At 37.4% G+C, this 15,283-nt stretch overlaps 1 protein-coding gene across 3 annotated transcripts in view; it reads left to right on the forward strand.

Moving 5' to 3' along the window:
• CycC (cyclin C) overlaps positions 1-15,283 on the forward strand; it is a 251,500-nt gene that overhangs the window by 68,615 nt on the left and 167,602 nt on the right. For 2 of the 3 annotated variants that reach the window (XM_090414045.1, XM_090414046.1), the window contains exon 1: positions 9,957-10,152. The exons of the other annotated variant lie outside the window; for it this stretch is intronic. In XM_090414045.1, the coding sequence (XP_090270171.1) occupies positions 10,121-10,152 (32 nt within the window). In that variant the 5' untranslated portion in view covers positions 9,957-10,120. Of the gene's footprint in view, positions 1-9,956; positions 10,153-15,283 lie in introns of those variants that run through there. 3 annotated transcript variants of the gene reach the window in all.

Below are 15,283 nucleotides of genomic sequence, written 5' to 3' on the forward strand. Positions count from 1 at the left end.
ATTTAGATTTTGCAAAAGCTTTCGATAGATTACCACATGACAATCTAGTAGTTAAACTAGATCAGATCGGGTTTGATACTAAATCAGTGCGTTGGATTAGAGATAGGCTGTCTGATATATATCACCAGGTTGTGTATGGGGAAGGATATCTCAAGAGGAAAGTCTCTAGTAGAGTGCCCCCAGGGGTCTGTTTTGGGGTCATTGTTGTTTAATATGTATATATATGACATTAGAAAGGCTTAAATGATATACAGTTGTTTGAAGATGATGCAAAAGTGGGGAGAGTTATGAAAAGTAGAACAGATGTAGCTTTGCAAGAGGACGTAAATGAAGTGTCTGAATCGGCGGGTGTGTGGGAATATCAGTTTAATTTTGCAAAGTGTAAGGTTTTAAAATTTGGAAAGCAAAGATGAAATGCAGAGTATAGGATTGGTGAGGATATTTTGGAGCAGGTGGAGGAGATGAAGGAATTAGGGGTTGTGGTGGATAGAGACTTTAAATTTCATGAACATTTGGCTAAAAGTTTGAAGACAACACACAGAATTATGGGGATGACGTGGAAAATACTGACATGTAGAAGTAAGGATGCTTTGAATTTGATCAGGCCGCATATAGATTACTGTGCACAGATTTGGTCGACAGGTTTTCAAAAGGATGATAAGATGTTGGAGAGGGTCCAGAGATGATTGACTAAGTTGACTGATTGATGAGATGAGATGAAGAGATGATTGATTCTGGTCTCTGGAATATGGAATATGAGGAGAGATTGAGAGAATGCAAACTGCAGAGTCTAGTGGATAGAAGGAAGAGAGGAGACATGATCGAGACATATAAGTTGGTAAGGGGGGGTAATTACCAAATTAGCGCGGATGAGAATATTCATGGAATATCTGAAGACGGGGGAGGAATGAGAGGCCATCCCTGAAAGCTGTATAAGATGGGTGTAAGCAAGGGGGTGAGGAGTAGATTTTTTGCATGGAGAGTGGTGGGTGATTGGAATACATTTTCTGAGAGTGTGACAAGTGCAGGGACAGTGAATGTATTTAAGTCGATTTACGATGGGCTGTGCATGTGAGAATGGGACGTCCCACGATGAGTCTCTTGACTCCATGGAAGTCTGTTGATAAAAAAAAAATCAGCTAACGCCTTTTATTCCCTTACAAGGAGCAAGCGAGGCTGTTTTAGTCTATCTAGGTCCTATTTAGCTTTTGGAGACTGAGGGTGAAAGTTCAGTTTCCACCAGTAGCCCAATACGATCACTAATATCATGGCGTCCGGTGAAGTGAGGTAACTGACAAGTGCCGCCATCTCGTGGTCCCTAATCCTGCACTATGTTTACTGTCTAAAAATATTGTGAGTTCTACGGTCGATTTTTTTGAGTTTACTGGATGAAAAACCCGAGTTTCCGGCAGAAACTACTCGCTTGCCTGGCCAGAGATCGACTAACTCGGGAATTGGTCGAAAAAAGGCTTAGCAAAAATTCCTCTTGTCGGTGACTAGAATCGAACTCACCACGCTATCTCTTCGAGCGATTTAGTGCCGTGGAAAACACATGCCATCTTTACTACAGGCGCTTATCTGTTGATAATAATAATAATAATAATAAATCATTATTTAACGAATATATATATATATATATATATACTTTTCATTTCAATTTTTTAATAGTATTATTAATAATTATAATCCCATTTCTGTTAAATGCTAACGAAATAGGATTTAATTATAATTATATAGTCAGAACAATCTTTTAACATAATTTCGAAAAATTTTACTTAATTATTCAGAAGAAAAAAACTTAAAAAAAAATCAGCTAACGCCTTTTTATTCCCGTATACGGGAGTAGGCGAGGCCATTTAGCCCTATCTAACTTTTGGAGACTGAGTGGGCAGTTCAATCTCCACTGGTACCAATCAGAGATAGATGGCCCAAGGCTATCACTAATTAAGCAGTACACAGTGAAGAGAGAGCTCGAATGTGCCACCATCTCGTGGTCCCTAACCCTAACACAATATATTTAATGTCTGAAATAATGTGGGTTCTACGGTCGATTTCCTTGAGTTACCGGGACGAAAAACCCGAGTTTCCGGGAGGAAAAACCCGCTTGCCCATGCCAGAGATCGACTAACTCGGGAACCGGTCGAAAAAAGGCTTAGAAAAATTTCCTCTAGTCGCCGACTAGACTCGAAACCAAGTCTTCCTTCGTGCGGCCAAGCGCCGTGGTGTGCAAACGCCACATCCACTGAGCTACACAGGCAGAAAAAAACTTAATAATCTAAATCTTCCAATATTATTTAAACTTGGTATATACTTTCATAAGTCACGTTATCCAAGTATTTTAGTCATTCCATGGAACAGTAATTAAAACCTTGGAATGAATGCTTATGGTGTTAATCACTTTACTGGATTAAATAATTTTGTGATAAATCAGTGTGTGAATAAGTAAATCAATCCCGAATAACTTTCGTATATTATAGGACAGGATCATTGCTTTTTCATCTTTTTTTAATTAATTAATTATTTTTTAAAATTTAATTTCTAAAAATAGTTAAATATCTTATAAGATAAAAACTAAAAAGAAACTGTGGAATCTTAATATGAATGAATTAATCACTGGCGGTTTCATCAGACATGTTCTGGGACGCGTGACGAAGGATAAGAATTCAGGGAATGTTTCAGGTAAACCCAGATGGTCACCCTTATAGAAAATTGAATAAGAAGAGATCTGCTGTGTGATAAATGTGTGGTCCAGGTACTCTCTTAGACCGTCAGTCCAGGAGTCATTCTACAGTTCTCTGTATTTGACTAGAGTCAGCATTTAATTCATTCAAGTATCAGCTGTGCAGAGGCGTAGCTAGGGAGGAGCGCAGGGGGCGGTCCTCCCCGGGCGACACTTTGAACCTTTTTGAACTTTTGCAGTTAATTCTAAAATACAGTCTCGAGAACTCATTTCCAAATATTGTAATACTACTGCGAATTTTCTTCACAATTGCTGTAATTGTGAGGAAAATATTGCAATTGTTGCTACTTGCGAGAGGAGTTTTTCTAAATAAAATTGATTAAGAATTACCTACATTATTATGAAATAGACTTCGCCAATATCATCGACAATTTTGCTAACAGAAAAGCAAGAAAAATTACATTTTAGAACGTTGAAATTAAAGTTTTACTTTAAAAATAAACATAGTGTTTTAATTTGTTTCTCGTTTTGACTTTTTGTAGTATTTTTGGTGTGCATTGAGAGGGGCGACAAACTCAGGGACCGTCCCGGGAGGCAAAAGCTCTAGCTACACCACTGCAGCGGTGCCCACTAGAATGGTTTCAAAACGCCATGAAACACATTTATTTACTAAGGAGAATATCTGTTGGTTTGGATACTACGATGGCGAATATTCCTTGCAAAGTATACTCCAGTCCTTTCACATTATCCTTTTTGCATATTGGTAGTCATTTGCAAAAATTTAGGCAACTGGATGTGAATTGAATAGCTTCTATATACAAATAGTCTAGTCCTGAAGATACTTGTTAGAAATTGATTAAAACAAAAATATCATTTCTTAGGACCCATAATTTTCATTAAAAAAAAAACTTACTATTTACCACTAGATAACGTTATTAAGGAGAAGGGTAATTATCGTGGTTAATGGCATAATGTTAATTCAGTAGAAGAAAGACCAGTATAGGTTCGATTCGACTTACTGACGAGAGGAACTTTTTTTATAGGCATTGTTTTCCTTAGTCGATCTCTGACACAAGTAATAGGTTTTCTCCCAGAAGAAACTCGAATTTTTTAGTATCACAACTCAGCAAAACCAGTAGGAGTAGAAACATCAGCGATTTTTAACACGCCGAGTATCAGTATCAACCAAACTTGAGGGCATTTTTTTCCTTGAGGTAAAAAATACCCTCAAGTATCATTGATAGTGAGAGGCGAAGTGGGCTGTCTACGATATTCAAACAATTAAACGTAAAAAAATACTAAAAGCAGATTATATCTATCTTAGTATAGGCATTTAAGACTCTTTACTAACTAATCATATCTATATGAACAAGCTGTTTTTATTAATTATCTATGAATATTAAATAACTACGTTGTAACGAAGTGACTAAGTTTATGAACAGGGGTGGCTTGTGCATAGGCACTGCGGAACTGCAGCACCCCCAATTTTTCTCAATATATAAATATATTTATTAATTTATTTATATTTGCTTGTTATATTTAATTTTATCATCAACAATCCTATACAATTCTCTTATTTTGTATAAAAAATAATAAAAACCCATTTTGTAGCACTTAGGAGGGCGAAGGACACTAGCGTACTGTGTTTACCACAGTGTCATATTGCTAAGCGCGCAAGCATATGCACATCATTGTGAAATGCGAGCTATTAGCGTAATGCGACACTGTCTGTCGCACAGTTGCACTGTTGTTTAAATGCAGTTTGCGCCAGTAGTAGAGTGTTCGTAGTGCTTACCGTGTTTACTCCGTCTCTTTAAATATTTGGACATTACAATTCATAATTTGGATATTCCAATTGAAGAATTTAATTGTAATATCCAAAAATTGTAAATCCATTCCTTTAATTACAATTAAAGGAATGGGTTTTATTTTTAAGTAATTTTGAATTATACCAAACTGTATAATTTTATCGATAATAAACAATATTTTATCATGTTTATTTATTATTTTTATTTTTACCATAATTTTGATATTTTATCCAAACATGTATACACTGTACTTACAGTGTGTATGTATATTTCGAAAGTTGCAGCACCCCTACGATTTCAAGTGACGAGCCGCCACTGTTTATAAATGTTCCATTCAGAAAAGGTTACATGCTGAACTACAAAGCAGGAAATTATGACAAACTAGGATATACTGAATTCAGCAGAATGATTGAGTAGGAGTTCATTGAAAGCATTTAAAAATATTTAAATGATGCAATATCAGAATGTGTTCCGAGAGTTCGTAGAATAAACAGTATAGGAGTCAAATGGATGTGTAATCTTATTAAGCAAGAGAGTCGTAAAAAACGGATGATGTTGAAGGAATAACGTGTTCATGAAGATGATGTCCGTGATGAAAATTATTAAGCAATAGGCTAGAATAGTCACAACTGTTGTACGGAAACTAAGTCTGAGTATGACAAGAAACTAGCTTTGCATGCTAAATACAATCCACAAGAATTGTATCGATATGCTGCAAGTAAAAGAAAGAATGGATATGAAAGAATAATTCTTCTGAATTCAGATGGTGTGAGGGTGACAGATGCAGAAGAGGTTGCTCAACTAATGAGTGCCTATTTTGCAAAAGCTATCCACCTGGTGTATGCAACATTGAATTCTAAACTGAATGAAGAAACTCAGGTGTATGAATAGGAGATATTAGAGCTGTTGCACAAACTGAATAAGAATTAATCAATAGGGGCTGATGGGATATCAGCAAGGATAGTAAAAGAATTGTTCAGTTGAAATGACTATTCCTACGACCAGGCTATATCATTTGAGTCTTAGGACAGGGATGATCCGCAGGAAAGGAATGAATGAATGGTAATTCCATTGCACAAGGATGATGCAAAGACCGATGCATCCAATCAATCATTCAGTATCTCAATAGTGGTGGTGAAGATTTTGGAAAATTTGGATATGGCTCGCATTCAGAAATGGGTTGATAGTGAATCTCTACTTTGCAGTGAACAGCATGAAGTTACTGAGGAAAGATGATGTCTTAGCACATTGTATAACAATATTACCATTGAACTAAACAAGGGGAAGGGATACACCATGATACTTTTGGATTTTACTAAGGCTTTTGACAACATGGAACACTGTTGCGCAAATTTGAGAATATGGGTTTGTATTATAAAATATTAGCGTAGATAAGAGGATGGCTGACTGACAGATATCAAAAATTCGCATATGGGATGGGGAGTGTGAATCTGCAAGATTGAAGGTAACTAGTGGAGCAGCAAAAGGATCAGTCATTGGTTCACTGTTATTCAATCTGTACATTAATGATATTGGCAAGGATTTGACACACTTGACATACAGATATTTGCTGATTATGCAAAGATAGGTAGGGTAATCAGGAATGCCGCTGATATGCAGTACTTGCAGAATTATTTGAATAGGCTGGAATTGCGGGCATGGGAAAATGGATGTCAGTTCAACGTCAGTAAATGTAAAAGCATGCGCTTTGGCGTGATCAGATACCCAATGCCATATTATATTGAGATTATGCTTGAAGAAAGTGATCAGGCTAGGGATCTTAGAGTGTTAGTAGATAGCAAGTTGAAGTTCAGGGGCCATGTAACAAAGATTGAAAATTCAACCCAAAAGATAATTGCAATGCTGAAGCAAGCTTTCACGTATAAAGATAAGGAAGTCATTTTTTCTTTTTACAAGAGGCGAAATGACATTCTTATCTTTAGATGTGGAATATTGCACCCAGGCATGATCTCTGGTTTCTGTGGCTATTCTGATACAGTTGAGAGAGTACAAAGGAGTACAATGGTTAAATTCTGATATAATTAAAATTATATCAGGATTGCAGAGTTGTGATTATGAAGAAAAATTTAGAATTTGTAGACTGCAGATCCTAGCAAACAGGAGAAAGAGAGGCAACATGACGAGACATATAAACTTCTGAAAGGGTCATAGAGGATTTCAATTGATGGAATTTTTCATTTTATGGAGAGTGGGGAAAGGAGAAAAGGGCAAGCTGAGAATTACTGCTGCAAAGAAGGGGTGAGGGCTAGATTTTTATCTCATAAGGTTGTGCGTGATTGGAATGAATTGCCATTGAATGTTGTGTGTGTGTGCAAGCAGTGTAAATGAATTCAGGAATAAGTATGATAGCTGGTGCACTCAATCAATGAGTCTCAGACTCTCTGGAGGTTTCTATAAATAATAACAACAATAATAATAATAAACTGGAGCGCACCTGGCAAAGACGATCTACATGGATTTTTGTTAAAGCAGCTAACCAGTCTACATGGTCGAATGGCAGAACAATTTAATTATTTATTATTATTATTATTATTATTCGTGACATCTCCAAGGAATTCGAAGACTCATCGTGGGAGGACACCTACTGTACAACTCTTTGTCTCCACCACCACTACACCAAACCTCTACCGCCAATCAACATCAGCACCATTTACTGCCCACCACCACCACAGGTAGTATTTTTTGTCTGTAAATTTGCGTGTGTTCTGAAGGACCGATTTGTCTGTATGCGGGATGAAAAATCCAAGTTTCGTGGAAAAAAAACATCCTACCTCCGTATGAGATCGGCTAACTCACCTTCCATTGAAAAAGTCCATATAAATATTCCTCCAGTCATGACGAGAATCGAACTTAGGCCTTTTCCAATCGAAGGGCACAACGTACCGTCATTCTTCCAATTGTGCTACGGAGGCGCTTATTTGTTTTTTGCAGTCAGGCTCAGTGGAAGACTGGATGATATCTGGGCGCACGTTTCTCTTCAAGAAAGGTAAGGATATGGGTGCGGACCCAAGTAACTATCGTCTAATAACATGTCTACCAACTACGCTTAAGTTCACTTATACCTAGTTGGTAGACTTATCAGATAACCAAATTCATCCGATTGAACGGAAAGGCAATTTTCAAAATCTAGAGGAACAAAAGACCACATCCTTATTATTAAAATGATTCTCAGAAATTGAAAAAGACGAAAAACTCACTTAAACATGGTATGGATAGATTATAAGAAAGCATTCGAAATATTAAAATTTCCCATCTGTTGTATATGGATTACTTGAAGTTGTATGGAAAATCGGCACAGCAAATAGACTCTTTACTGAACACAGTTCGTATTTTCAGTCAGCTAAAAAAAAAAATCAGCTAACGCCTTTTTATTCCCGTATACGGGGAGTAGGCGAGACCATTTAGCCCTATCTAACTTTTGGAGACTGAGTGGGCAGTTCAATCTCCACTGGTACCAATCAGAGATAGATGGCCCAAGGCTATCACTAATTAAGCGGTACTCAGTGAAGAGAGACGGCTCAAATTTGCCGCCATCTCGTGGTCCCTAACCCTAACACAATATATTTAATATCTGAAATAATGTGGGTTCTACGGTCGATTTTCTTGAGTTTACAGGACGAAAAACCCGAGTTTCCGGGAGGAAAAACCTGCTTGCCCGTGCCAGAGATCGACTAACTCAGGAACCGGTCGAAAAAAGGCTTAGAATAATTTCCTCTGGTCGCCGACTAGACTCGAAACCAAGTCTTCCTTCGTGCGGCCAAGCGCCGTGGTTGGCAAACGCAACATCCACTGAGCTACACAGTCAGGACATCAAAATGGAATTTGGTTTAGATAAATGTGCACTTTTATCTATTAAACGGGGAAAAATTACACTAGCAATTTTAATTTCGATCAAGAGAAATATATAAAAGCAATATCGGCTAACGAACACTATAATATACCTAGGTATATTAGAATCTAGTGATATTCTCTACTCGAAAGTTAAGAGGGGTCTCATAACTTTCGAGTTAAGAGGGTCTTTTAAGACTCTCTTAACTCGCAATATTCATTAATTAATTAGAAATATTCTGAAAACAAAACTTAATGGGTTAAACACAATTAGAGAAACTCTTGGGCTACACTAGTGATACGATACGCAGCTGGCATAATAGATTGGACAAAAGAATACCCGTACAAATTGGATCACAAAACTAGAAAATTAATGACTGCATCATGCATTACATCCACGAAGTGATGTTAACCGGAGATAACTACCAAGAAGAATAGGTGGAAGGGATCTACTGCAAGTGAGACAGTCTGTGGAAGAAGAAATTAGTTTCAAAAATTACATCGATAATAGCTCTGAATAAATGCTTCAAGCCATTTCAACAGGGCCTTCTAAAAGCAATAGCAAACAAATCCGATTACAAAAAGTAACTGCAAAATAACCGATATGTGCGCTGGAAAAATAAACTCTTGCATTGCCAATTTCTTCGATATACTGAAGAAAAATTTGACGTGACCAAGACGTGGAAATGGCTTCAATATGGATATATTAAAAAATAAACAGAAGGATTTGTTCTAGCGGCTCAAAAACACTCGTTTCAAACTAATGCAATTAAAGGAAAAAATTTTGAACATTAATAATAACAGCAAATGCAGATTATGCGATCAGAAAGATGTGTCTGTTGAACATGTAATCAGGTAGCAAGATGGCTCAAACTTAATATAAATACCGCCATGATCATGATCAATTGGCCAAACAATTCATTGACATGTATGCAAAAAATATCGTTTTCCTATGTCTGATAACTGGTGGCAGCATAAAATAGAGACAGTATTTGAAAATGAATCAGCAAAACTTCTCTGTGACTTTAGAATACAAACTGATTGGCATTTTGGAACACAATAGACCTGACATCACAATTATTGAAGATAGACAAGATTGGATTATTGACGTTGGGGTACCCACTGATAACAACATCAACAACAAAGAATTGGGAAAAATAACTAAATTTCGAGATTTGGCAATTGAAGTTGGTCGGCCGTGGCTTAACGCACCAAAGGCATCCCAATCTTATAGATGCATTTGGTACAATTTCGAAATAGCTGTCCAACTATTTACAAAAATTAAACATAAACGAAGTGACCACACATGGTCTATAAAAAATAGCATTACTTGGAATAGACCACATTTTACGAAGCTACCTGGCAGTTTATTCTTAGATTCTTGGATAGAATCTGAATTGCTCTGTATTACCATTCATATTTCTGTTTGAATGATATCTTGTTTTGACTGTGTGAATATAACAACAACAACAACAATAATAATAATAATTTAATTAGTGATACAGACTTTCTAACACATTTACGAATGATTTTTCACAATGCAAGAAGTGCTTATTTTGCCCTCTAGTGACTGTTTAATTAAACTTAAGAGTTTCAGCGTCTTTTCTGTATGTGTATATATGGTGTATGTGTTTAGTAGGAGTATACTGAATTTTTTTTTTTTTTTTTTGGTGGGAATTATGGAGCGTTTAGAAATCAGGAAGGATATTAATATATATTTGGTGAATTGGTGTATGTCATTTCAAAGTACTGTTTTTAGTCAGTAACCGTCAAAGTTTTTGGAATGGCAGGAAACTTTTGGCAAAGCTCTCATTAGTAAGGATCGTACTTTTTTTTCATTCGATCACTTTTTTTTTATTTTGTTATACTTGATAAGGTTTATATTGACGTTTTTAGGAATAAGATGACCATCTGTATAATCTGACAACTAAAACAATGTCACTTTCGATATTGCTCCGATATCCAATTGGTAATATTCGATAATGGTGTGCGAATACACAGGAAGAAACTGATACACTTTATTGACCAATTTTGTAAGTACGGTAATTAAAAATGACAGTTTGGTATGACAATTGGTAGAAAAAAAAAACTCTACTAAGTAAAAAAAATACTGTGTTAAGAACATTTTAATCTCTGGCCATTCATTCACTAAAATGGCTTTCCCACTTCAGATTTTTTCACTACCTGGTGGAGTATATCTCTGTGTTCTGTACTTTCATCTGCTGAGATTATTATTATGTGACACTTTCAAGGAGTCCAAGGACTCATTGTGGGAGGGCACTCCACTCTACTTTGCTAAACACATCTCACCTTCTCCACTACTACTAAATTCTCCTACTAGCACACCACTATCATAAACACCATTGACTGCCCATCATCACCAACAGTATATTTTGTCTGTAAATTGCATGTGTTCTGAAGGCCGATTTGTCTGTATATGCGGGATGAAAAACCCTGAGTTTCTAGGTGAAAAAACGATGCTACCTCCGTATGAGATTGGCTAACTTACCTTCAGTTGAAAAAGCCCATATAAGGATTCCTCTCCTCACAATGAGGAAGTGCAATGTCAACCTGGGCTACTCAGGCCAACTCAAGGCAGGCTCCCTCAAAAGAGGGACTTTCCCAGGCAGTAGCGCACTCAGGATTTAATCTTGGGGGACTGAGCACTCAAGATTTAATCTTAGAGTGGGTGGCCAGACCGAGTTGAGTAGATGATTTGAGATTACATGCTACGCATGGCATACAATCTATGACTAAGTATCTGCAGTGATCGCCAATACACGATACCCCATAATCTCCTCTGGCTTGGCTTGGGCAAACGAAGTAGTTCTCAGTCCACCCGAACACTACTTTTTTCACCTTGCATTCACAGTGGCCGTGATTCCCGAGAGCTCTAGGGTATTCCCACCTTATGTGACCGCTTATAAGAAGTATAGAAATAGAATACAGGACACAACATAAATAAAAAAGTGAAGTTTAATTAGAAAAAGATTTTTGGAAAATTTTCTAGTGTTTTTTTTTTTCCTTTTTCTTTTTTTTTGGGGAGATAAGGGCCTCTTGGCCCCCCTCCTGGGTGTACCACTGCTCCCAGATGCTGAACACTCCTCTTCACCCCCACCCTCCCCCACAAAATTTAGAGAGAAAAATAAACGAAAGAAACATAATCTGCAGAAGTGTAACTCATGCAATCCATTTTTGGCAAACAAGACTGCAGCAAAAAAAATGAAATAACGATTTAACTAGTGACTGAGATCTAAGAAAATGGATCAGTGAGGTATTTGAACATGCTGTCTGAGTTTAATCCAGGTGGTTTTGCCTGAGAATATTAAGAAATAAGTTGTCATGTGCCTGAATGGAATATACTGTTATCTACAAAGCTAGAGTACTCCATCCTTGTTCTTTGTTTGATAAACCTTGTAATGATCAAATTTCTCTTGCTGGGAAGTTTTACACCTCTATCTTTTCCTGGTTCAAACAAATCTCAGTTTCTAGGCCTTTTCATTCCTCAAGAAACTAAGTCTCCTTTCTGCTGAAGAAACTGCTTCTCACTGTATGACTGCTAACATTAAATTAATCCCTGATGCTCCCAATCTTGAAATACTGTTCATACATTTGGAATAGTGCAGGGAAAAAAAAAATCAAAAATAAATAAATAAAATACTCCCTAAGAATGTTTGATCGTTTCCAGAAAAGGACAATATGATAAATTGACAACTGCCCTCTCACACAGGCACACATTACTCTCTCTCTCTCTCTTTCTCTCTCATATACAGTCGTCCCTCGACTTATGTCTGTTTGAGATACGTCTGTGATCCCATAAGGGAATAAATAACATTTTCGACTATACTTTCAAAGATGCAAGTGAGCATAAAGTAAAAAAATTTCTATTTAACAACAATGTATCATACTGAGTGGCAAAGTGCATTCTGGAAACCTCCCTCAGCAATCGGCATCTGTTTTCAACAGTTCCTCTGTTGATTTTGTGTTTGAGAAATAGGTTATTTGTATATTTATCATTAAATATTTCATGATATCTTGTGCAACATGGCCCCTACATGCCCAATCAAAAAACCTAGTGAAGAATCACAGAAAAAGAGGTGAGCAATTGATCTTGAAATGAAGTTGAAGTTATAAAGCAACATGAAGCACGTCAATGTAATCGCACAAGACTTCCAATGGTCTCACTCTACAGTGATGACCATTTTGAAAAATAAGGATAAAATTGTAGAGGCTATGAAAGGATCTGCTTCCAAATTGACTATAGTGACAAAGAAACAACAAGGTCTTATCGGTGATATGGAAAAGCTACTTGCATCATGGATAGAGGACCTGCACCAAAAGTGTATACTCCCTTAGCACTAGGACCGATAAGGCACTAAGTCTCTTCAACATGTTGAAGGAGAAAGCAGGGCCCGATTATGACTACGAATTCGATGTTTCTTCCCATGAAATTTAAGCAACGTTTTATGCTGCATAATGTGAAAATTAATGGCGAATCTGCAAGTGCCAATGAGAAGGCTGCCAAGGAGTTTGTGGAGAAAGTGGATAAAATTATTACAAAGGAAAATTATTTGCCACAGTAAATATTTAATATGGATGAGACAAAAAGCTATGCTTGATTTCAAAGCTCTTAAAGACATATTAAGATTCTGTTAGGGGTAATGTGGCTGGATACAATCTGAAACCATTTTATTATTATTATTATTATTACCACGGGCTACTCCAGGAGTCCTTAGACTCATCGAGGGAGGCCCTAAACATCATGTTCACACAGCTGTTCAACATTCTCACAGTATCTATCATACCTTGCCTTGAACTCGCTCACTGTCATAGCACCCACAACAGACTGGCAGCTTATTCCACTCATTTACCACTCTAAAAGTAAAGAACCCAGCTCTAACACCCCTGCTAACCACGCTCTTGCCCAGCTTCCATGGGTGTCCCCTAGTTCTCCCACCACCAGTCCTGATCTCAAAAATATCATCTGAATTAATCCTATAGAATCCTTTTAGCAATTTGAATGTCTCAATCATATCTCCCCTTTTCCGCCTATCAACTAGTTTCTGCAACCCACAAATCTTCAACCTGTTCTCATATGGTTCATTCCATAGACCTGCTATCATCTTAGTCACTCGCCTCTGGATCCTCTCAACCTCCTCTCCATCAAGAAGGAACCGAGGTGACCAAATCTGGGCACAGTTGTCGAGATGAGGTCTTATCAGGGCTCGGTACAGAGGTACAATAACTTGTTTTTCTCTGCTCGTCAAGGTATTTTTCAACAACCAAGTGAGTTGATGAGCTGATTTAGCTACTTTCTCAATGTTCCCCCTAAACTTCATCTCCCTATCAACCAACACTCCCAAGTCCCTGGCCTCATCAATCTCTTGGAGTACAGTTCCACCAATGTGGTATACTGCTGCTAATCTTTTCACTCCGAAATGCATAACCTTACATTTTGTCACATTAAATTGACATCCATTCTCCTTAGTCCAGAACTCCAATCTATCTAAGTCATCTTGCAAGACTTTGACATCTTCTGCATTCACTATCGCCCTACCCAACTTTGCATCATCAGCGAACAAATGAACTGTCCCACTTAGACCCTTCCCTATATTGTTAATGAACAGATTAAACAGCAGTGGTCCAAGAACAGAACCCTGTGGCACACCACTAGTCACAGGCCATTTTTTGGACTCTACTCCTGAATAAACTACTCTTTGATATCTCTCCATCAACCACCCAGCTATCCATCTCACCAACCCTATATCCATTCCCATATGTTGTAGTTTACGGATTAGAATTCCATGTGGTATCCTGTCAAACGCCTTTGCCAGGTCCAGCAGTATCACTGTAAACCCATTTCCCTTATCCAGTTCAGCCGTCACCCCTTGTTATAAAACTTGAGCAAGTTACTGAGGCATGATCTACCCTTCACAAAGCCATGCTGTCCTCTGTACAGTATCTCATTTTCATCAATCCATTCCTGTATTTTTCCCTTGACTACTTTCTCCAAGACCTTGACAACGACTCCTGATATGCAGTTGTCAATTTATCATATTGTCCTTTTCTGGAAACGATCAAACATTCTTAGGGAGTATTTTATTTATTTATTTTTGATTTTTTTTTTCCCTGCACTATTCCAAATGTATGAACAGTATTTCAAGATTGGGAGCATCAGGGATTAATTTAATGTTAGCAGTCATACAGTGAGAAGCAGTTTCTTCATGATCGGTCGGTAATTTGCAACCATAGTCTTGGATCCTCCTTTATGCAGTGAAACTATTTTCCCCTCTTTCCACGCCTTCGGGACTAAGCCAGACCTGAGACTCAGATTAAACAACATGGTCATTTGTGATATGGCACAGTGAGAATTCACGAGCCTTCAAAAACATTAGGAAGCATACTCTTCCAGTTCATTATCGGAGCAATAAGAAGTCGTGGATGACTCAAAAATTATTTGAGGATGCCTTAATCAACTGTTATGCTAGTGAAATGGGAAGCTATTGTGTGAAAGAAAATGTAGAATTTAAAATTTTATTAATTCTAAATAATGCTCCAGGTCATCTACCTTACATCGGTGATCTTCACCCGAAGATCAAGTTCATATTTCTCTCTCCAAACACTACTTCATTGATTCAACCAATGGATCATGGAGTTCTTGCAGTGTTTGAGGCTTATTATCTATGGAGAACTTTTTCAGAAGCCATTTCTCCCACTGAAGGAAACGATCAGACTCTCATGCAATTCTGGAACACATTCAATATTTATCATGCTATTAAAAATATTGCTGTGGTTTGGGATGAAGTGACCTCTCAATGTATGAATGGCATATGGAAAAAGACATCAAAAAGGTTTGTGCACGATTTTGGAAGTTTTGAAAAAGAGTGAAGACCTTTGTGAATTGAGTGAAGAAATAGTGGGTGCAGCAAACAATCTGAGTCTCGAA

Source organism: Typopeltis vanoorti, chromosome 24 (assembly GCF_054136105.1).
Source record: "Typopeltis vanoorti isolate ZY-2024b chromosome 24, IOZ_Tvanoo_1.0, whole genome shotgun sequence".
NCBI lineage: Eukaryota > Metazoa > Arthropoda > Arachnida > Uropygi > Thelyphonidae > Typopeltis > Typopeltis vanoorti.